The sequence below is a fragment of the Pelophylax lessonae genome (assembly GCF_965119305.1).
Source record: "Pelophylax lessonae genome assembly, chromosome: 9".
NCBI lineage: Eukaryota > Metazoa > Chordata > Amphibia > Anura > Ranidae > Pelophylax > Pelophylax lessonae.
Genome location: NC_138776.1, coordinates 263,157,321 through 263,180,617, shown reverse-complemented (window position 1 = coordinate 263,180,617; position 23,297 = coordinate 263,157,321). Strand labels below are relative to the sequence as shown.

Below are 23,297 nucleotides of genomic sequence, written 5' to 3'. Positions count from 1 at the left end.
CCCAACAAATGAGGAGGAGATACTGTACACCATATCAAAGGTCCATCTCCATTCCTCAATATAACGCCATCTTCCCAACAAATGAGGAGGAGATACTGTACACCATATGAAAGGTCCATCTCCATTCCTCAATATAACATCATGTCCCCAACAAATGAGGAGGAGATACTGTACACCATATGAAAGGTCCATCCCCATTCCTCAATATAACATCATGTCCCCAACAAATGAGGAGGAGATACTGTACACCATATCAAAGGTCCATCTCCATTCCTCAATATAACGCCATGTTCCTAACAAATGAGGAGGAGATACTGTACACCATATGAAAGGTCCATCTCCATTCCTCAATATAACATCATGTCCCCAACAAATGAGGAGGAGATACTGTACACCATATGAAAGGTCCATCCCCATTCCTCAATATAACATCATGTCCCCAACAAATGAGGAGGAGATACTGTACACCATATCAAAGGTCCATCTCCATTCCTCAATATAACGCCATCTTCCCAACAAATGAGGAGGAGATACTGTACACCATATGAAAGGTCCATCTCCATTCCTCAATATAACATCATGTCCCCAACAAATGAGGAGGAGATACTGTACACCATATCAAAGGTCCATCTCCATTCCTCAATATAACGCCATGTTCCTAACAAATGAGGAGGAGATACTGTACACCATATGAAAGGTCCATCTCCATTCCTCAATATAACATCATGTCCCCAACAAATGAGGAGGAGATACTGTACACCATATGAAAGGTCCATCCCCATTCCTCAATATAACATCATGTCCCCAACAAATGAGGAGGAGATACTGTACACCATATCAAAGGTCCATCTCCATTCCTCAATATAACGCCATCTTCCCAACAAATGAGGAGGAGATACTGTACACCATATGAAAGGTCCATCTCCATTCCTCAATATAACATCATGTTCCCAACAAATGAGGTGGAGATACAGTACCATAACGCAACACAACCATTCACTGATAGACCAATAAAGATGACTGAAATGAAAAACATTTATTATTATTTATTTAAAATAATTTTTACAAAATTTTAATTTTCCACAGACGGACGCTATTTAAGGGGTACCTCAGAAGAATTTTCTGATAAATCACCTCCAGAAATGCATCTGATATCTCACAGTACTGATAAATCAACAGATCCATCTAATTCCAAGGAATCTTCTTTAAGTTATGAAGGAGTCCACACAGGTGTGCGTTCAGTGTTGTGTTCTTTGTGCGGGAAACCTTTTACAATGAGATCTGAACTTCTTTTACATCTCAAATCCCACACCTGTGTGACCTATACTTGCTCAGAGTGTGGAAAATCTTTCACTGAGAATAGCGAACTTATTTCCCATCAGAAAAGTCACACAGGGGAGAATCCTTATTCCTGTTTAGAGTGCGGGAAATGTTTCACTTTGAAAGGAGACTTTAACAGACACCAGAGAGTCCACACGGGGGAGCGTCCTTTTTCTTGTTCACAGTGCGGAAAATATTTTGCTCAGAAAGCCAACCTCATCACACACAAGAGAATTCACACCGGGGAACGTCCTTTTTCATGTTCGGAGTGCGGGAAATGTTTTACTGACAGAGGAAAACTTATTGTACACAAGAAAATTCACACGGGTGAGCGTCCTCATGCGTGCTCAGTGTGCGGGAAATGCTTTATTCAGAAAGGCGGCCTTCTTGTACACCAGAGAACTCACACGGGCGAGCGTCCCTATTCGTGTTCGGAGTGCGGGAAATGTTTCACCGAGAAAGGAAAACTTATGAGACACCAGAGTAGTCACACGGGAGAACGGCCTTTTTCATGTTCAGAGTGCGGAAAATGTTTCACACTTAAAGGAAATCTAAATAAACATCACAAAACACACGTCAGCTGATTGTTATTCCTTTTTCAGACAAAAGGAACTAGAAGACAAGGGACTTCTCCAAACCCATACCCACCTCAGACACCAGGCGTGGTAGGAAAAGACCTTTCTACACTGCTCAACAAAATGAAAGGAACAATTTGAAAACACATCAGATCTCAATGGGGAAAAATATCATGCTGGATATTTATACTGGTATGGACTGGGTAATGTGTTAGGATCTATACTGGTATGGACTGGGTAATGTGTTAGGATCTATCCAGGTATGAACTGGGTAATGTGTTAGGATCTATACTGGTATGGACTGGGTAATGTGTTAGGATCTATACTGGTATGGACTGGGTAATGTGTTAGGATCTATACTGGTATGGACTGGGTAATGTGTTAGGATCTATACTGGTATGGACTTGGTAATGTGTTGGGATCTATCCAGGTATGAACTGGGTAACGTCTTAGGATCTATACTGGTATGGACTGGGTAATGCGTTAGGATCTATACTGGTATGGACTAGGTAATATATTAGGATCTATACTGGTATGGACTGGGTAATGTATTAGGATCTATACTGGTATGGACTGGGTAATGTGTTAGGATCTATACTGGTATGGACTGGGTAAGGTGTTAGGATCTATACTGGTATGGACTGGGTAATGTGTTAGGATCTATACTGGTATGGACTGGGTAAGGTGTTAGGATCTATACTGGTATGGACTGGGTAATGTGTTAGGAAGGAAAGGATGCCACATCGTTTGATGGGAATCCAAATTATCATCCTACAGAGGGCTGAACTCAAAGACACCCCGAAAATCAAAGTGAAAAAATGATGCAGCAGGCGAGTCCATTTTGCTAAGGAAAAGAGGAGATGATTCCCCAATTATCGTATCTCCCCAAAGAAAGGACAAAGCGGGATATATTTGAAAATCCCGCTTTGTCCTTTCTTTGGGGAGATACGATAATTGGGGAATCATCTCCTCTTTTTCCTATGTTAAAATAATTTTGGGATGTTGGTACCAGTATTTTTTAATATACCTCATGGGCTCTTGTGAAATGTCATTGCAGCAACTCAGAATGGTCCTCAGTAGTGTGCAGAGATGTATAGTAACGAAGTAGAACTACTTAAGTACTGTACTTAAGTACCGAAAGGCGGTATCTGTACTTTCCTAGAGTAGAATTTTTTTCTCCTACTTCTACTTTTACTTCACTACATTTTTTCGATGATTTCGATACTTCTACTCAAGTATTTTTTTTTTGTGCTGCATAGTTACTCGTTACTTTTAAAAAAATGACCACTGCCAGAACAGTAGATGGCAGGTTGCATAAAGCTCCAAAAAATGTGTATAATGTCATGTGTAAATCAGCGCATACGAAAATAAAGGCTGTGTATAATAAAAGCTGCTATACCAAATCTTTCCAATAAAAAGAAAATATAAAAAAAACAAATAAATGGTGCTACAGCGCTTAAAGTGCATCAAGAAACTACTAACAAACACAGGTTAATCATTTGAATAAATCATTTGAAATAATAAAAAACAATATGATGTTCAAACTTTTGACTTCTTTCTTTAATAACTACATAACACAGTACTTCTACTTCTACTTTCAGTACTTGAGTAGAAATTTTTTTTCAAAACTACTGGTACTTTTTACTTTTAGTACTTAAGTAGCAAATTTTTTGAAAAAACTACTTGCAATACTTAAGTAAAAAAAATGTTGAATACTTTAGTACTTCTACTTAAGTAACTTTTTCTGCGAGCACTTCCACTTCTACTCAAGTAATTTTTTGATCGAGCACTTGTACTTTTACTCAAGTAGAAATTTCGAGTACTTTATACAAGTGTGGTAGTGTGTATGGCCCCCATGTCCTTGTATGCATGTCTGACAACGTCGGGGCATGCTCCTAATGAGATGACGGATGGTGTCCTGGGGTATTTCCTCCCAGATCTGGACCAGGGCATCACTGAGCTCCTGAACAGACTGAGGTGCAACCTGGCGCCATCGGATGGACTGAAACAGAATGTCCCAGAGGTGTTCTATTGGATTCAGGTCAGGCGATTGTGGGGGTCATTCAGTGGTATAAATTCCTCCATCCTCCAGGAACTGGCTGCATACTCTCACCACATGAGGCCGGGCATTGTTGTGCACCAGGAGGAACCCAGGACTCACTGCACCAGCATAGGGTCTGACAATGGGTCCAAGGATTTCATCCCAATACCTAATGGCAGTCAGGGTGCCATTGTCTAGCCTGTAGAGGTCTGTGTGTCCCTCCATGGAGACGCCTCCCCAGACCATCACTGACCCACCACCCAACCCGTCATGTTGAACGATGTTACAGGCAGCATAATGTTCTCCACGGCTTCTCCAGACCCTTTCACGTCTGTCACATGTGCTCAGGGTGAACCTGCTCTCATCTGTGAAAAGCACAGGGTGCCAGTGGTGGAGCTTCCAATTCTGGTGTTCAACGGCAAATGACAATCGAGCTCCACGGTACCGGGCAGTGAGCACAGGGCCCACTAGGGGACGTCTGGCCCTCAGGCCACCCTCATGAAGTCTGTTTCTGATTGTTTGGTCAGAGACATTCACACCAGTGGCCTGCTGGAGGTCATTTTGTAGGGCTCTGGCAGCGCTCATCCTGTTCCTCCTTGTACAAAGGAGCAGATACCGGTCCTGCTGATGGGTTAAGGACTTTCTATGGCCCTGTCCAGCCCTCCTAGAGTAACTGCCTGTCTCCTGGAATCTCCTCCATGCTCCTGAGACTGTGCTGGGAGACACAGCAAACCTTCTGGCAATGGGACTTATTGATGTGCCATCCTGGAGGAGTTGGACTGCCTGTGCAACCTCTATAGCAGGGGTGGCGAACAAGTTCGACAAAAGGAGCCAAAATTTTAAACTGTGAGAGTCAGAGAGCCACACCACGCAGTGACCTGCCAAAACAAACACTCACACAAAAGCATATAACTTTAACAATAATATATTAAACACATAATATAACATGCTCAGTCAGGTGTTTTTTGTTACCTTGTTGAAATGACCCCCACACACATAAATGTCCCCCATCAGAGACCCCCACACACATAAATGTCCCCCATCAGAGACCCCTGCACAATAATGTCCTTATCAGAGACCCCCACACACATAAATTTCCCCCATCAGAGACCCCCACACACATAAATGTCCCCCATCAGAGACCCCCACACACATAAATGTCCCCCCATCAGAGACCCCTGCACAATAATGTCCTTATCAGATACCCCCTCACACATAAATGTCCCCCATCAGTGACCCCCACACACATAAATGTCCCCCATCAGAGACCCCCACACACATAAATGTCCCCCATCAGAGACCCCTGCACAATAATGTCCTTATCAGAGACCCCCACACACATAAATGTCCCCCATCAGAGACCCCCACACACATAAATGTCCCCCATCAGAGACCCCCACACACATAAATGTCCCCCCATCAGAGACCCCTGCACAATAATGTCCTTATCAGATACCCCCTCACACATAAATGTCCCCCATCAGTGACCCCCACACACATAAATGTCCCCCATCAGAGACCCCCACACACATAAATGTCCCCCATCAGAGACCCCTGCACAATAATGTCCTTATCAGAGACCCCCACACACATAAATGTCCCCCATCAGAGACCCCCACACACATAAATGTCCCCCATCAGAGACCCCTGCACAATAATGTCCTTATCAAGAGACCCCCACACACATAACTGTCCCCCATCAGAGACCCCCACACACATAAATGGCAACTGAAGCATTGAAATCATACACTGACCCAAAGGAGCTTACAATCTAATATCTGCAATAGAGAATAAGGCACACACCTTGAGGGGGAATAGGGGGATGCCAGTTAACCTACCAGGGATTACTCTGGAGCCAGCAAAAAAAAAAAAACAAACCTATGCAACAGGGAGAACAAAAGGATAGTTGCTGCGGAGCCTCGACGGGGAAGATGCAGCTGAGGCGGGAGGGAGACACACGGGTCCCCACGCTCTCTGGCCCGTGCAGTGTTGGGAGATGGGAGACGTGATGACGCAGCCTGGGGGCGGGACTACGCACTTGGAGATCTCTCCTCAGAGGTCCCGCTAGACGAGCCACAGTATACCATAAGAGGCAAAGAGCCAAAGAGCCTCATTCAGTTCGGCCGGGAGCCGCATGCGGCTCGAGAGCCGCGTGTTCGCCACCCCTGCTCTATAGGGTCCAGGTATGGCCTCATGCTACCAGTAGTGACACTGACCCCAGCCAAATATAACACTAGTGACAAACACTCAGAAAAGATGAGTAGGGAAAAATGTCAGTGGCCTCCACCTGTGAAACCATTCCGGTTTTCGAGGTTGTCTCATTGTTGCCCATCTAGTGCACCTGTTGTTAATTTCATTAACATCAAAGCATCCAAAATAGATTAACAACCCCCTCTGCTACTTAACTGACCAGATCAATATCCCAGGAGTGTCCCTGACTTGATGCTATACTCTGATTATAAAGTCTTCCTTTCATTTTTTTGAGCAGTGTATATGCAGGCAGAACCCGGGAGGGAAGATGATCACTCTGAATAATTTTCTCCTTCCTCCACCTAAAATACCGGAATTGACCCCTCAGTGACTGGCCAAGGTAGAATAAATATCCATAACCACCATACATGGTACCTTCTCACCTTCTGGAGAACTCTACCAGCCTTTTCTTTGCCGTTCCTGAAGATGCCGGCTTGTCATTGGTCAACACACTGTGTAATTATTTGAAAATATTTGTACCTGCGTTTTTTATAAATTTTTTTAAACAATAATTGATTTCGATCAAGGTATGATTTTATTGCGTATTAAACATTTCTTCTAATTTTATAAAGAAAAGAAAGGGGTCTGCATCTTTCAATGTTCTGTTCGTAGTCACTTTATAACCACTTAAGGTCCAGGCCTATTTCTGACACGCCGTTTACAAGGTAAAATCAGTATTTTTAGCTAGAAAATTACTTGGAACCCCCAATCGTTATTAATATTTTTAGCAAAGACTCTGGAGAATAAAATGGCGGTCGTTGCAATATTTAAGTGTCACGTATTTGCGCAGCGGTCTTTCAAACACAATTTTTTGGGAAAAGATATATTTAAAAAAAATAAATAAACAGTAAAGTTATCCCAATTTTTCTGTATAATGTGAAAGATGAGGTCACGCCGAGTAAATAGATACCTAACATGTTATGGTTTAAAATTGCGCACGCTCGTGGAATGGCGACAAACAATGGTACCCAAAAATTTCCATAGGCGACGCTTTAAATTTTTTTTTAATGGTTACCAGTTTAGAGTTACAGAGGAGGTCGATTTCTAGAATTATTGCTCTCACTCTGGCGATTGCGGCGATACCTCACATGCGTGGTCGGAACACCGTTTTCTTTTGCCGGTGCGACTTACGTATGCCTTTTCTTTCGTGTGCGAGCTTACGGCGACGAGGGACGCTTTACAATTTTTTTTTTCTATTTACATTATTTAATTTAAAATAAATAATCTTATTACTTTTATTGCTGTGAGAAGGAATGTAAACATCCCTTGTGACAGTAATGCCTCGTACACACGTTCAAATAATCGTACGACATATCGTTCGAGTAAAGTAGCATGCTACAAAATGTCGAATGCAACCATGTGTACTAACCATATGATTTCTGTCGTACGATTGTGTGAAAGCAACCAGAATGCGTAGCCACGTCTTGGAAAGTGATGTCACATATAATAACCTGGCTTGATCATTATAGCTGGATTTTACTATTTTACTGACCGAATGTTCGGAAAAACATTGGGAATAGGCTGCAATATTATTGTCGGGTCGTAAAACCATTGTTTACATTCTCCAGATTCCCCTTCCGGGTTATTTCGCTATTTCCTATCATGCACGGTGTTTGTCGAACGATTTTTAGCGGACGCATAGTGTACTAATTACACGATTGTCGTTCGCGGGGCTATCGTACGACAGAAGTTTTCCTGTTTGTCCCTTCGGATTTTGTTGGACGAACTGTTGTGATCGGCTGTCGAAAGCAGTGTACTAACGATCAGATTATCGTGCAACCAGGTCGAAAGCGAGTTTTTTCGTACGATTATCTGACCGTGTGTACGAGGCATAAGGCTCCGTTCACATGTAGGCGTTTTGGGGCGTTTTTGGGGAGATTTTCTGCTCTAGGATCAGCTCTCAAAACGCCCAACAAGACAAATCCTCTTCATTTCAAAGGCCCCTGTTCACATCTGAGCGTTTTGACGCGGTGAGCAAAACGCCCAACGCTCAAAAAAGTACATGAGCTTCTTTTTGGGCAGATTACAGGCGTTTTCCATTGGTCTCTATTCAATCTAAAAACGCCTGCACAAAAAACGCCTGTAAATCGCGGTAAAATCGCGGTAAAAAAATGCGCAATGACAGGTACTCTTTATGGAGGGATCGGGGGGTGGGGGGGGAATGTGACAGTAATAGGCAATGACAGGTACTCTTTATGGAGGGATCGGGGGGTGGGGGGGAATGTGACAGTAATAGGCAATGACAGGTACTCTTTATGGAGGGATCGGGTGGGGGAGGGGAGGAATGTGACAGTAATAGGCAGTGACAGATACTCTTTATGGAGGGATCGGGGGGGGGGGGGAGTAATGTGACAGTCACACAAATAAACAATCTAGTGGTGCTGGTGATTATTTGTAATTGGGATAGAAGGGAAAAGTGGGATACTCCAACTGAACTATCCACATTGGTTGAGAACTTCTATCTTCACGACTTCTATGTCAATTGGAAACAGCAAGGCTGCCTAATCCACGATGCCACAAGTGTAGATTGGGGGTTAAGTCTCTTGCTCTCTTTTCTCTCTGACAAGATGATTTGGTGGATGATAACTTATCTTCAGGACACTCTCACTAGCAATCCCCTTTCAACTGACACTCGTCCACTGATTATCTTAGGAGTAGGGGTGGCCCCCCTCAGGTCAGGCCCTTTGACACGAGATTCTGTACTCACTGTACTGCAGAGACAGATCCTCCAGTGTCTCCCCTTTCAGTCAGCTTCTCTGGACCTCTGGGTTCAGTTCCTCACTGCTAATCTCCAGGCCCTCAGGATGACCCCCTGGGACCGCATGGCACCTCTACAGAGGAGGAGGCAGCCCCCACCCTCCCTCCGGGACTCCAGGCAAAAGATCTCGAGCACATGTCCTCCTGGCTTTTATACAGTATCCCAACATGCACCTCTGCCAATCATCAGGACTGTATCAAAAGCCCATGCAACCACTCGTCAGGTTTCCTTCCACTGCCCAACATGCCTCCCTATTGGACCAGTGTGAAACACTCTCTAGACAGAATGAATCACATCCTGAGCACACTGAGCAGACCTCACCAACAGATCCTGCTCTCCGGTAGGCAAAGAACAATATAGATTTACCTGCAGCCCTTCTCTCAAGCAGACAGGGCTCCAATCTATACGTTCTCACTTGCACCTACCTAGGAGGGTGCTACACACATATACTGAACTAAATTATAAACGCAACACTTTTGTTTTTGCCCCCATTTTTCATGAGCTGAACTCAAAGATCTAAGACGTTTTCTCTCAAGGCCTATTTCTCTCAAATATTGTTCACAAATCTGTGTTAGTGAGCGCTTCTCCTTTGCCGAGATAATCCATCCACCTCACAGGTGTGGCATATCAAGATGCTGATTAGACAGCATGATTATTGCACAGGTGTGCCTTAAGCCCCGTACACACGATCAGATTATCGAACGATCTGTCGTCTGTTTTTTGTGGCATGCTAGTCTGATGTGGAAAGTGAAGAGGTTATTTTCATACGAATTTTCCCGTACGACAGAATTCTACTTTAGAAGTGATGTCATGTGCTGGATTGCTTTGTATGTGTTCTTTCGTCTCTGAGCATGCCTAGTCTTGCTCTTAAGATTTTTTTCCGTTGAAATCTGTACTAATCAGACAAAAATCGGACATTGTATTACGGACGACAAAAATTATATAGCCTGCACATCAGGATTTTGTCAGTCGAAAAGTCGGAGTTGGCTGTCGAAAGCACCATACTAACAATCCGAAAATCGGCAGATCGGTCATCGGACGAAATTTCCTTTCAGATTTTCTTATCGTGTGTACGGGCCTTTAGGCTGGCCACAATAAAAGGCCACTCTAAAATGTGCAGTTTTATCACACAGCACAATGCCACAGATGTTGCAAGTTTTGAGGGAGCGTCCAATTGGCATGCTGACTGCAGGAATGTCCACCAGAGCTGTTGCCCGTGAATTGAACGTTCATTTCTCTACCATAAGCCGTCTCCAAAGGCGTTTCAGAGAATTTGGCGGTACATCCAACCGGCCTCACAACCGCAGACCACGTGTAACCACACCAGCCCAGGACCTCCACCTCCAACATCTTCACCTCCAAGATGGTCTGAGACCAGCCACCGGACAGCTGCTGCAACAATCGGTTTGCATAACCAAAGAATTTCTGCACAATCTGTCAGAAACCGTCTCAGGAAAGTTAATCTGCATGCTCGTCATCCTCATCGGGGTCTCCACCTGACTGCAGTTCATCATCGTAACCGACTTGAGTGGGCAAATGCTCACATTGGATGGCGTCTGGCACTTTGGAGAAGTGTTCTCTTTACGGATGAATCCCGGTGTAACGTGAGAAAACCATACCTCGTGAAAATTCCATACCCACGTCACTTCCTGTCAGAAACGTAAAGGAACAGCTGAGCAGCGTAGCAGTGCACATGCTCGGAGGGTATGGAATTTTCACGGTAGTGTGTGTAACATTACACTGCCTCAGCTGTTACATTAAGCTTGGCTTACATATTACATTACCAGCTCGGCTGCAACATGAATAATCTCCGCTCCTACCCCTGTCACTTCCCTGATCTTGGCTAATAAATGTAAAAGCGGCGGCGGGTGTATGAAATCTAAATCACGGAGATGTCGGCTCCGTGATCCGCTTTTACATTTAGTAGCCAAGATCAGGGAAGTGACAAGGGTAGGAGCGGAGATGACTCACATTGCAGCGGAGATGTTTTAATGTAACCGCCGCAACAGCTGATGCGGTGTAACGTTATAACACTCTACCGTGAACATTCCATACCCTCTGAGCATGCGCACTAGTAAGCTCCTCAGCTGTTCACTGACGTAGGTGCTGACGTAGGTGCACCAGAATTGACAAAGGGTATGGAATTTTTATGGGTATGGTTTTTTCACGGAACACCGGTTTTCTTAGATCTTTGAGTTCAGCTCATGAAAAATTAGGGCAAAAACAAGTGTTGCGTACATCATTTTGTTCAGTATATGTTAAACTGGATGAAACTTTGTCCTTTTTCAACCTTATAAGCTATGGAAACTATGGAACTTATCACCTGAGGAACACGCAGACTGGACGTAATCTGAGGTACAGACAGGAAGTCGCTTCAAAAGACAGGAAGTGATGTCAAGTATAAACAGGAAGTTCCGGGTCAAAGGCGAGTCGGGAGGAAGTAGAGAGGAGACATTGCTGGAACTGGCAGCAGAGGAGGTAATAAGATATTATTTTATAATTATCTTTACTTACATAAAGAGATTGTCCTCCTTCCGTTTTCACGTCGGGGGGGGGGAACGGAAACAGAGGAACGCATAACAGTGAGGATCGGTTTCTGTTTAGGACGCATAGCACGCTTGCTCGTAGCGAGGGGCAGCAACAGCAAAACTTCCTCCAGCTTCGATGTAGCGCCCCCACTAGCCAGAGCCGGGGTACTCTCCAACTACATGGGCAAGAGGCGACCCAGACACTCTCTTTTGGAAGATTCAGATCCTTGTCGCTACTAAGGCTAAGTTCACACACATGTGGCTCCCCGAGCCATGTTTTGCAAGGACACGGCAGCCCTCCTCCTAGGGTTGCCACCTCATCCCTTTAAAACCGAACACGTAATAATTACACAGGTTCTGTGGTTGATTAAGGTGGTAATTAGGGATGGGCTCAGGCGTGTTCAGATCCTAGTCCCAACCTGCACCTGAGCAATCCCACCAGGAAGCCCTCACTGCATGCCGCCAATCACACACACTCCTCATGACTGGCGCTGTGCAGTGAGGGCTTCCTGGTGGGATTGCTCAGGTGCAGGTTGGGACTAGGATCTGAACACGCCTGAGCCCATCCCGAGTGGTCATAAAACTCACTTAGTGGCTTATGTGCAATAAAATAGCCCCAGAACCTTTGTGTAAGTCATATGTGTTTGGGTTTAAAGGGATGAGGTGGAAACCCTACCTCCTCCGTGCCTCCTGAAAGGGAAAAGGTTCTTGCGGCATTTTTCGCACAGGAACCGCAAGTACAGTGCGAGTGTGATTTCCAGTGCGTGCGGTGTGCCATTAGGATTAATGGGACCCACACACATCCAGCGTGTTTTTCTCTGCGGGTGGTTGCGGGAACAGGTGCAGACCCGCAGCGGGAACCACCCTCATAGTTATGAACCTAGCGTTAATCCCGTTCTCTGCCTAAACACCAACTGGGTCCTCAGATCTGTATATACTGGATGACCTGAACCCCACTGTGTCTGTGCAAGCAAAATCTCCGCTGCTCCATTTATACTCTGCGTGTGTCAGAAGACACCTGCAGACCTGACTGCCAGGACAGTTAAAATAGCCATACCCGGCTCGAATTTCAGCCATTTGTTGCTGAGTCTGTGTCTTCCTCTCTTCTTTTCCATGGATTCAGCATTTACATGAGCGTGTGCCTGTAGAGGAATGTGACCTGCCTGTGTAAGAGCTCTCACCCCCATTTGATACTGCTGTGCCCCACTCCTCACCCCCCCCTCCCCCATCCTTTTCTGCTGTCCATCACTTCTCACCCCCAACCACATGTTTCTACCCTCCACCCTGGTCTGACCCCATTTCCCCCACTTTTCAACCCCCTATTTGATGTTGCTATTCCTCACTTCTTACCCCCCACCACATGTTTGCTACCCTCCACTTTGGTCTGACCCCATTTCCCCCACTTCTCAGCCCCCATCTCACACTGCTGTTTTCACTTTTCAGCCCCCCCATTTGATTCCTCTGTCTCTAACTTCTCACCCCCGACCACATGTTGCTACCCTCCATCCTTGTCTAACCCCATTTTCCCCACTTCTCAGTCCCCATCTAACACTGCTATCCCCACTTATCACCCCTCCCCCCTATTTAATTCTGCTCTCCCTCATTTCTCACCCCCGATCACATGTTTCCACCTTCTACCCTGGTCTGACCCCATTTCCCCCACTTCCTAGGCCCCATCTCATGCTGCTGTCCCCACTTTTCACCCCCCATTCGATTCTGCTGCCCTTCACGTCTCACCCTTACCCCCATCTGATGCTGCTGTCCATCACTTCCTACCCTCGACCACATGTTGCTGCCCTCTACACCTAAACCCTGATCTGACTCAATTTCCTCCACTTCTCAGCCCCCATCTCACGTTGCTGTTCTCACTTTTCACCCTCGCTCATTTGATTCTGCTGTCCCTCACCCCTGACCACATGTTGCTACCCTCCACCCTTGTCTGACCCCATTTTCCCCACTTCTCAGCCCTCATCTATTGCTGCTATCCCCACTTCTCACCCCCCCCCCCCATTGATTCTGCTTTTCCTAATTTCTCACCCCCGATTACGTTTGTTACCCTCCACCCTGGTCTGACCCCATTTCCCCCACTTTTCAGCCCCATCTCATGCTGCTGTCTCCAGTTTTCAGCCCCCCATTTAATTCCTCTGTCCCTCACTTCTCACCCTTGACCACATATTGCTCCCCTCCACCCTGGTCTAACCCTATTTCCCCCCACTTCTCAGCCCCCATCTCACGCTGCTGTCCATACTTTTCATCCCCATTTGATTCTGATGTCCCTCACTACCCTCCACCCTGGTCTGACCACATTTCCCCCACTTTCCACCCCCCCCCCCCATTTGATGTTGCTATTCCTCACTTCTTACCCCCGACCACATGTTTGCTACCCTCCACCTTGGTCTGACCCCATTTCCCCCACTTCTCAGCCCCCATCTCACACTGCTGTCTCCAGTTTTAAGCCCCCCATTTAATTCCTCTGTCTCTCACTTCTCACCCCTGACCACATGTTGCTACCCTCCAACCTTGTCTAACCCCATTTTCCCCACTTCTCAGTCCCCATCTAACGCTGCTATCCCCACTTATCACCCCCCCCCCCCTATTTAATTCTGCTGTCCCTCATTTCTCACCTCCAACCACATGTTGCTACCCTCCACCCTGGTCTGACCCCATTTCCCCCACTCCCCCCCCCATTTGATTCTGCTGTTCCTCACTTCTCACCCCCGACCACATGTTTGCTACCCTCCACCCTGGTCTGACCCAATTTCCCCCACTTCTCAGCCCCCATCTTATGCTGCTGTCTTCAGTTTTCAGCCCCCCCATTTTATTCTTCTGTCCCTCACTTCTCACCCCTGACTACATGTTGCTACCCTTCACCCTAGTCTGACCCCATTTTTCACCCCCCCCCATTTAATTCTGCTGTCCCTCACTTCTCACCCACCCTGATCTGACCCCATTTCTCCACTTTACACCCCCATTTGCTTTTACTGTCCCTCACTTCTCACCCCTGACCACATGTTGCTACCCTCCATTCTGATCTGACCTTATTTCCTCCACTTTTCAGCCCCCATCTCACTCTGTTGTCCCTACTTTTCATCTTCCATTTGATTGTGCTGTCACTCACTTCTCACCCCCGACCACATGTTGCTACCCTCTACCCTGGTCTGACCCCATTTCCCCCACTTCTCCACTTCTCAGCCCCATCTTACGCTGCTGTCTTCACTTTTCACCCCCCATTTAATTCTGCTGTCCCTCACTTCTCACCCCCGACCACATGTTGCTGCCCTCTACTCCTCAACGCTGATCTGACCCCAGTTTTTTCACTCCTCAGCCCTCCATCCAATGCTGCTGTCCTTTGCCTCTAAATAGATTGAATGAAGTCACAAGCTCTGTGGAGTTTTCTATTTTGGCCTATGGTCCTATTAGGGGGGATTACCACTCACATCCTTTTGTATCTTAAGAATGAGGCCAGTGATATAGCATAGCAAGTACTTTTCAGTATAAGAAATAAAAGAATGCCATGCAAGCGTTATTCATCCCATGAAAATCCAAAAAAGTCTCGGTGTATTTTTTTCTACAGAGAGGGACATTCTGCATTGTCCAAACGACAAACTTAATGAGTATGGACAAGGAACGGAGTCACATGGCAGAGAAGATTTTTAACCTCACCCTGGAGATCATCTACCTTCTGACCAGAGAGGTGAGGAGGATTCTGGGAGGTCACGTGACATCACTCTTATCTCTATTAATAAAACACAGACCTGACCAGAGAGTTGAGGAGGATTCTGGGAGGATAAACTAAAATAATTGTTCTTCCTACAGAGTTTTCCTGCTGTGAAGTCTGATGACCATTTAACCATCACAGTGCCTCCACCTCATTTCCTCATTCCTGAAGGAAATGACAAGAAGATTCTAGAAGTCACCAAGAAGATGATGGAGCTGCTGACAGGAGAGGTGAGCGGTGCTGGGAATTCTGGGACATTATCCAGTAACAGACAAGGGATGTGTCTGGATGGTGACTGTATCATTGTGTGTGTCAGGTTCCTATAAGGTGTCAGGATGTCACTGTCTATTTCTCCATGGAGGAGTGGGAGTATTTAGAAGGACACAAGGATCTCTACAAGGACGTCATGATGGAGAATCAGCCGCCCCTCACATCACCGGGTAAGAGGAGACTTTATTGTAAAGGAGAGAGCAGTACGGAGGCTCCACCTAGATCCCCCATCATCTGATAAACACATAGAAACAATGTATTCAGTCAGTGTGTGTGTTTCGTACAGATGGATCCAGTAATGGGAACCCACCAGAGAGATGTCCCCGTCCTCTGTATTCCCGGGATTCCACACAGGAAGATCACACCATCCCTCACCATCATCAGGTAGATGGGATTGGGCACCTAGAAATTAAAAGCAATTCTAAACTCTCTGAGATGACATTCTTCAATGTAGTCTCTTAAAATGAATGTTTACTTTTCCTAAACATAACTTTCAATAATTTTTTGGGGTTTAGAGTGAAGATACAATTTCTATAAAAGAGGAAAAAGAGACGTATGTGATGGGTGATCAGCAGCCTACAAAGGATTTTGAGATGACTTTGAACAATAAACTGGAGCAATTTTTCCTGGATATCGACACAGGTAACGAACATTAAGGCCAAAAAAGCTTACATTTTCTTTACTTCTTTAGGTATGAGGTATGTAGTTTGACCAAAATTTATGGAGAATTAGCAGACTTTCACATCATTCAGTAAAATGAGATTGAATTATTAATTAGTAAACCACCAAAGTTGGGAAGACAGTTACATTTGAAAAAGTCGCCATATATTTAATATTCTGAAGTAGAGGGAGAGATAATTTTCAGGATTTGTTTTTGCAGCAGATAAACTACTCAAATGGCTGACTTACCGTATTGACATGTAAATGTGTGGTCTCAACTAAATGGTTTCTAGATCTGTCAGTCACATAACTCCCTAAAGTCTGTGCTATCCTTATTTAACAAAAGAACTTCATCTCGTTGAGTAAGGAAAAAATTGAGGAGACTTAGGTGATGACCATAACAACATCATCGATGTATCTACTCCACAACTAAATGTTTCATATAAAGAGTTCCTCTCCATTCCTCAAATTAACATCATGTTCCCAACAAATAAGGTTTAGATATTGTACACCATATGAAAGGTCCATCTCCATTCCTCAATATAATGTCATGTTTCCAACAAATGAGGAGGAGATACTGTACACCATATGAAAGGTCCATCTCCATTCCTCAATATAATGTCATGTTCCCAACAAATGAGGAGGAGATACTGTACACCATATGAAAGGTCTATCTCCTTTTCTCAATATAACGTCATGTTACCAGTAATTGAGGAGGAGATACTGTATACCATATGAAAGGTCCATCTCTATTCCTCAATATAATGTCATGTTCCCAAGAAATGAGGAGGAGATACTGTACACCATATGAAAGGTCTATCTCCTTTTCTCAATATAACGTCATGTTCCCAACAAATGAGGTAGAGATACTGTACACCATATAAAAGGTCCATCTCCATTCCTCAATATGATGTCATGTTCCCAACAAATGAGGTGGAGATACTGTACACCATATGAAAGGTCCATCTCCATCCCTCAATATAACGTCATGTTCCCAACAAATGAGGAGGAGATACTGTACACCATATGAAAGGTCCATCTCCATTCCTCAATATAACGTCATGTTCCCAACAAATGAGGAGTAGATACTGTACACCATATGAAAGGTCCATCTCCATTCCTCAATATAACGTCATGTTCCCAACAAATGAGGTGGAGATACTGTACACCATATGAAAGGTTCATCTCCATTCCTCAATATAACGTCATGTTCCCAACAAATGAGGAGTAGATACTGTACACCATATGAAAGGTCCATCTTCGTTCCTCAATATAACGTCATGTTCCCAACAAATGAGAAGGAGATACTGTACATCATATGAAAGGTCCATCTCCATTCCTCAATATAACTTCATGTTTCGAACAAATGAGGTGGAGATACTGTACACCATATGAAAGGTCCATCTCCATTCCTCAATATAACGTCATGTTCCCAAAAAATGAGGAGTAGATACTGTACACAATATAAAAGGTCCATCTTCGTTCCTTAATATAATGTCATGTTCCCAACAAATAAGAAGGAGATACTGTACACCATATGAAAGATCCATCTCCATTCCTCAATATATAACTTCATGTTCTCAACAAATGAGGAGGAGATACTGTACACCATATGAAAGGTCTATCTCCTTTTCTCGATATAATGTCATGTTACCAATAAATGAGGAGGAGATACTGTACACCATATGAAAGGTCCATCTCCATTCCTCAGTATGTTTCCAGAAAGAGTGAAGATTCCTCACCATGACAATGTCATGAATACACAAACACCATTACCCACTGTCACATAAATTGGGTGCATAATAAACATTATCTGCTTTGTGTACCCATTTCCTAGCCAGAGCCTGGGGAACTGTTGACTGATAGACCATTATATATGCCTCTGAAACGGTAAAACCATGAAAAATAATTAATTCTTTAAATATTGTTTTCCAACAGATGGCCTCAATTTAAGGAATACCTCAGAAAAACATCTTTTATTATCTCAAGATTATGTGGAAGATGATGGCATCACACAATTTTCTCCGGAAGTGAATCCCATTATTACTCATAATATAATACATCAGGGACCTTACCAATTGGAGTGGTCAATGAATCCCTCTAATCCTGAGGAGTCTTCTGATAAATCACACACTGTTAAGCCAGAAATAAATCTGAGATCTCTCAGTATAGATACGTCAACAAATCCGTCTAATTTCAAGGAATCTTCTTTGAGTCTCGAAAAAGCCTACACAGAAGAGAATTCATTGTGTTCAAGGTGCGGGAAATCTTTTACAAATCTTTCTGAACTTCTTCTACATCTCAAATCTCACAGCAGTGTGACCTATACTTGTTCAGAGTGTTGGAAATCTTTCCCCGAGAAAAGTGAACTTCTTAAACACCAGAAAAGTCACATGGGGGACAATCTCTATCCATGTTCCCAGTGCGGAAAATGTTTCACTCAGAAAGGAGATCTTAACAGACACCAGAGAGTCCACACGGGGGAGCGTCCTTTTCCTTGTCCGGAATGCGGGAAATATTTTGCACAAAAAGCCAACCTCGTTACGCACAAGAGAATTCACACCGGGGAACGTCCTTATTCATGTGCGGAGTGCGGGAAATGTTTTCGTGACAGAGGGAAACTTATCGTACATGAGAAAATTCACACGGGTGAGCGTCCTTATTCTTGCTCAGTGTGTGGGAAATGTTTCATTCGGAAAGGCGGCCTTCTTGTACACCAAAGGAGCCACACGGGCGAGCGTCCGTATTCGTGTTCGGAGTGCGGTAAATGTTTCAGTGAGAAAGGAAAACTTATTAGACACCAGAGTAGTCACACAGGAGAACGGCCTTTTTCGTGTCCGGAGTGCGGGAAATGTTTCTCACTTAAAGAAAATCTAAATAAACATCAGAAAACACACGTCCGTTAATTGTGTTGACAGATGTACTGTGCAGGTTGACGAAGGAAAAGACGTGGCTCAAACCAACTCAATGTGGTTACAGTGTATGGCCTCAGCTGGCCACACCCACTGACGCATTTCGCCCCAAACTCTGGGGCTTGGGCATAGGGGTGGGGCCATACACCATGACTATATCAGGTCGGTTTAAACTGCGTCTTTTTCTGGGCTTACATACGCTTCTGGATTGGTGCACTCAGACGCCTGCTCTTGTGTTCTGAGTACTGGCAGGATCCTGCTCCGACTACGCCTACTGAAGCTTTTCGTCTCGCCCACCGCTGCTGTCACAGAGGTGGGGCCATACACAGTGACTATATTGGGTCGGTTTGAGCGGTGTCTTTTCCTTGCCTTACCTACGCTTCTGGATTGGTGCTCTCAGGCGCCTGCTCCTGTGTTCTGGATACTGGCAGGGATATCCTGCTCTGCTACGCCCACTGGCGCGTTTCGTCCCGCGCAGCAGGGGCTTGGTCACAGAGGTGGGGCCACACACAGTGACTATATTAGGTCAGTTTGGGCTGCATCTTTTCCACGGCTTACCTACACTTCTGAATTGGTGCACTCGGGTGCCTCCTCCCATGTTCTGAGTACTGGCAGGGATATCTTGCTCCAGCCACGCTTTGACGTGTTTCATCATGTCCACTGGGGCTTGGGCACAGAGGTGGGGCCACACACCACGGCTATGGCACCATGGTCGGTTTCAGCATCGTCTTTTCCACAGCTTACCTACACTTCTGGATTGGTGCACTCAGATGCCTGCTCCCATGTTCTGAGATCCTGAAGCCTTCAGCTTGGAGCGGCACTGCAAGCCTTTCTTTACCCAGGTTGAACTGCTCTGTTCATTGAACAACCATCTGGTAAAGTTAGTTTTACAAAAGAGGTATATCCCTGAAAAGTGACCTTCTGGAAGACTCCGGTGTCGAGATCTGCTTGTTACAGTTCCTGTCTATCTTGGGATGGTCGGGAGAGTAGGTTAGATGTTCTCAATCTCTGGTAACTTCAAAAACTGAACTCTCAGGATTATTGTATATAGATTGAATATCTAGCGTCAACAATTTTGGAACAAGGAATGCAAAGCAGGCAATGGTGGATCCAAACAGGCCCTCCTAGCCTACCGTATGATGAACTGCACCCAGATACTCACCGACTCACAAGTAACACCCAATAAACAGACTTTAAGTCTTCCAATCTTCTTTTGTGAAATGTCTATGTCTAGGGAGAGAGAGTAAGGGATACAGGTAGGGCCGAGACAAGGGGTGGGCAGAAGGGGAAGCTGCTCTGGGCACAATGTTGTATTGTAGGGATAGGAGCACGTTCCTTCTGTTACAAGGCTGACAGGAGTAGTGACAGCAGCATCACTATTCCTATCTTCCAATCTCCTTGGTGAGAAATGTATTTGGCTCCTATGTCTAGGGAGAGAGAGTAAGGGGTACAGGCAGGGCTGAGACAAGGTGTGGGCGGAAGGGGCGACTGCTCTGGGCACAATGTTGTATTGTAGTGATAGGGACGCCTTCCTTCTGTTACAAGGCTGACAGAAGTAGTAACAGCAGCATCACTATTCCTATCTTCCAATCTACTTGGTGAGAAATGTATTTGGCTCCTATGTCTAGGGTGAGAGAGTAAGGGGTACAGGTAGGGCCGAGACAAGGGAGGGGCGGCTGCTCTGGGCACAATATTGTATTGTAGGGATAGGGGCACCTTCCTTCTGTTACAATGCTGACAGGAGTAGTGACAGCAGCATCACTATTCCTATCTTCCAATCTTCTTTTGAGAAATGTATTTGGCTCCTATGTCTAGGGAGAGAGAGTAAGGGGTACAGGCAGGGCTGAGACAAGGTGTGGGCGGAAGGGACGACTGCTCTGGGCACAATGTTGTATTGTAGGGATAGGGGCGCCTTTCTTCTGTTACAAGGCTGACAGGAGTAGTGACAGCAGCTTTAATATTCTTATCTTCCAATCTTCTTTTGAGAAATGTATTTGGCTCCTATGTCTAGGGAGAGAGGATAAGGGGTACAGGCAGGGCCGAGACAAGGGGTGGGCGGAAGGGACGGCTGCTCTGGGCACAATATTGTATTGTAGGGATAGGGGCACCTTCCTTCTGTTACAAGGCTGATTAAGAGTAGTGACATCAGCATCACTATTCCTATCTTCCAATCTCCTTGGTGAGAAATGTATTTGGCTCCTCTATCTAGGGAGAGAGAGTAAGGGGTACAGGCAGGGCCGAGACAAGGGGTGGGCGGAAGGGACAGCTTCTCTGGGCACAATGTTGTATTGTAGGGATAGGAGCACCTTCCTTCTGTTACAAGGCTGACAGGAGTAGTAACAGCAGCATCACTATTCCTATCTTCCAATATCCTTGGTGAGAAATGTATTTGGCTCCTCTGTCTAGGGATAGAGGGTAAGGGGTACAGGTAGGGCCGAGACAAGGTGTGGGAGGAAGGGGCAGCTGCTCTGGGCACAATGTTGTATTGTAGGGATAGGAGCGCCTTCCTTCTTTTACAAGGCTGACAGGAGTAGTGACAGCAGCATCACTATTCCTATCTTCCAATCTTCTTTTGAGAAATGTATTCAACTCCTATGTCTAGGAAGAGAGGGTAAGGGGTACAGGCAGAGTCAGGACAAGGGGTGGGTGGGAGGCTAGCCTGAGCGCAATGCCTTATTTCAGGGAAGGGGGCACCTTCTTTCTCTTACCAGGCTGACAGGAGTAGTGACAGCAGCGTCACTACTCCTATCAGCCCTGTGTTGGGAGCAACAAGGGGAGGTGGGAAGCGGTGCAGGCTGTGTTTTCTCTCCCGCTTCTCCTTCCTGCCAGTGCAGCACTCCTGTATTCAGAAGCCAACAGCTGTAATCACAGGCACAGGAGCTCTGCACTGGCAGGAGGCGAAAAGGTCGAGCAGCCCATAGCCGAGCGCAGAAGTGTTCAGGACAGACCTGGGAGTGGAGGAGAGAGCCAGGAGGAGGCGGGGCTGTGCGCTCCTTCCAGCTCCTCAGTGCAGTGCTCCTGTAGCCTGTAAACACAGCTGCAGGCTTCTGTATACAGATGCACTGACAGCTTGTGACTGTTTCTTATGTTAACCCACCCCCCCCCCCCCGGCCACCTCCTCCACACACTGGGGGCACAGTTTGGCATCTTTGCCCTGGGCAATGGATGACCTTGTCCCGGAACTGGGTACAGGATACCAAAAACAGTAAAAATACATCACACCTAGCAGTAACAAAGTTGATGATGGCTCTAATGTCTCAGCGGCAGCCTCCCAGCTACAGTTGGATCCCTTTAAGAACTAATTGGTTTCTATAGGGTCTTTAAATTATCTCTATTGGTGGCCCTAGCAGTGCCAGGACAAGGTCATCTGAGCCCAGAGCAAACATGGCAAACTGCGCCGTGCCCCCACTCCCAAAGATGTATGAGCATTATGTGTCAGCTAAATTCCCACCACAAAAACACTGGGCACTAATCTGGATGCTTACCCCCTAAGCATAAATTTCCCCTCCCCCCAATACAAATCTGCCCCCCTGCCGAAATTCCCCCCTCTCAGAAAAAATCTTTGCCCCCCCCCAGCTTTAATTTCTAATTACATTTCTCCTCCTAGTACACATCCCCCCTACTTCAAATACCTCCCCCCAAGCATAAATGTCCCCCTCCTAGCACAAATCTTCCCCCCTCCCAGCACAAATCCTCTTAGATTACCACTCTTAGCAACCCCCCAAATTTACACCCCTGCCACCATCCAATTTTCCCCTCCAACACAGATCTCCTCCTCCCCAATCTCCTTGTGGCTCCCTCAGCCTCACATTATACCACAGTGCCCAGGGCAGCCATCCATACTGCCTACCCCTTGTCCAAGCTATAGGCCCTAGGTACTGCAGTAGCAGCCTCCCAGTAGGATCTGGTTTTCAGACCCTAAGCGAGCAATCAGACACGCTAAAGGGATAATAAATTAAGCTTCTATCCAATGTCCAGCCAACAGAAGCTTCTCCTTGACTCTCCCAGACATTTTCCTGAAGATGCTCTCTCCGGGTAGCCACCTTCCCGATTTTCCAGGCTCTGTCACAGGCTAGCTCAGGTTTATTGGGCTCTGGCTTCTTCCTCCAGGCACAAAGGACCTAGAAGGCAAAGAACTCTCCACGCTCATTCCAGCCTCAGACACCAGGCTTGGGAGGAAAAAGATAAGACCTTTTAAAAAAGTGACCCTAAATATTTATCTGGGGGGCCTCGCTCAGGCTACCGTAGTCCTGTGAGATGGATTA

At 45.7% G+C, this 23,297-nt stretch overlaps 4 protein-coding genes across 4 annotated transcripts in view; 3 read left to right on the top strand and 1 right to left on the bottom strand.

Annotated features, from left to right (window-relative positions):
- Positions 1-1,993, top strand: part of LOC309563892 (uncharacterized protein) — a gene marked incomplete at its 5' end in the record, with an annotated part of 28,672 nt that extends 26,679 nt beyond the window's left edge. Inside the window, one exon of the mRNA XM_082268527.1 lies at positions 1,087-1,993. Coding sequence (XP_082124653.1) covers positions 1,087-1,904 — 818 coding nt within the window. The 3' untranslated portion in view covers positions 1,905-1,993. The remainder of the gene's footprint in view (positions 1-1,086) is intronic.
- Positions 1-23,297, bottom strand: part of LOC309564428 (uncharacterized protein) — a gene marked incomplete at its 3' end in the record, with an annotated part of 637,385 nt that overhangs the window by 196,642 nt on the left and 417,446 nt on the right.
- The window catches only part of LOC309563890 (uncharacterized protein), a 180,276-nt gene that overhangs the window by 80,922 nt on the left and 76,057 nt on the right, over positions 1-23,297 (top strand). The window lies entirely within an intron of this gene.
- LOC309562819 (uncharacterized protein) lies at positions 15,980-19,043 on the top strand. Its single transcript, XM_082267131.1, has 2 exons — positions 15,980-16,102; positions 18,059-19,043. The coding sequence occupies exons 1-2, from the start codon at positions 16,021-16,023 to the stop codon at positions 19,024-19,026; spliced, it is 1,050 nt and encodes a 349-aa protein (XP_082123257.1). The 5' UTR covers positions 15,980-16,020; the 3' UTR covers positions 19,027-19,043.

What these genes read in the sequence shown, in the direction of transcription:
- LOC309562819 (XM_082267131.1), top strand. Translation starts at nt 16,021, where the DNA reads ATGGGTGATCAGCAGCCTACAAAGGATTTTGAGATGACTTTGAACAAT. An exon ending in TTTCCTGGATATCGACACAG is followed by an intron (nt 16,103 to 18,058) that starts GTAACGAACATT and finishes GTTTTCCAACAG; the next exon opens with ATGGCCTCAATTTAAGGAAT.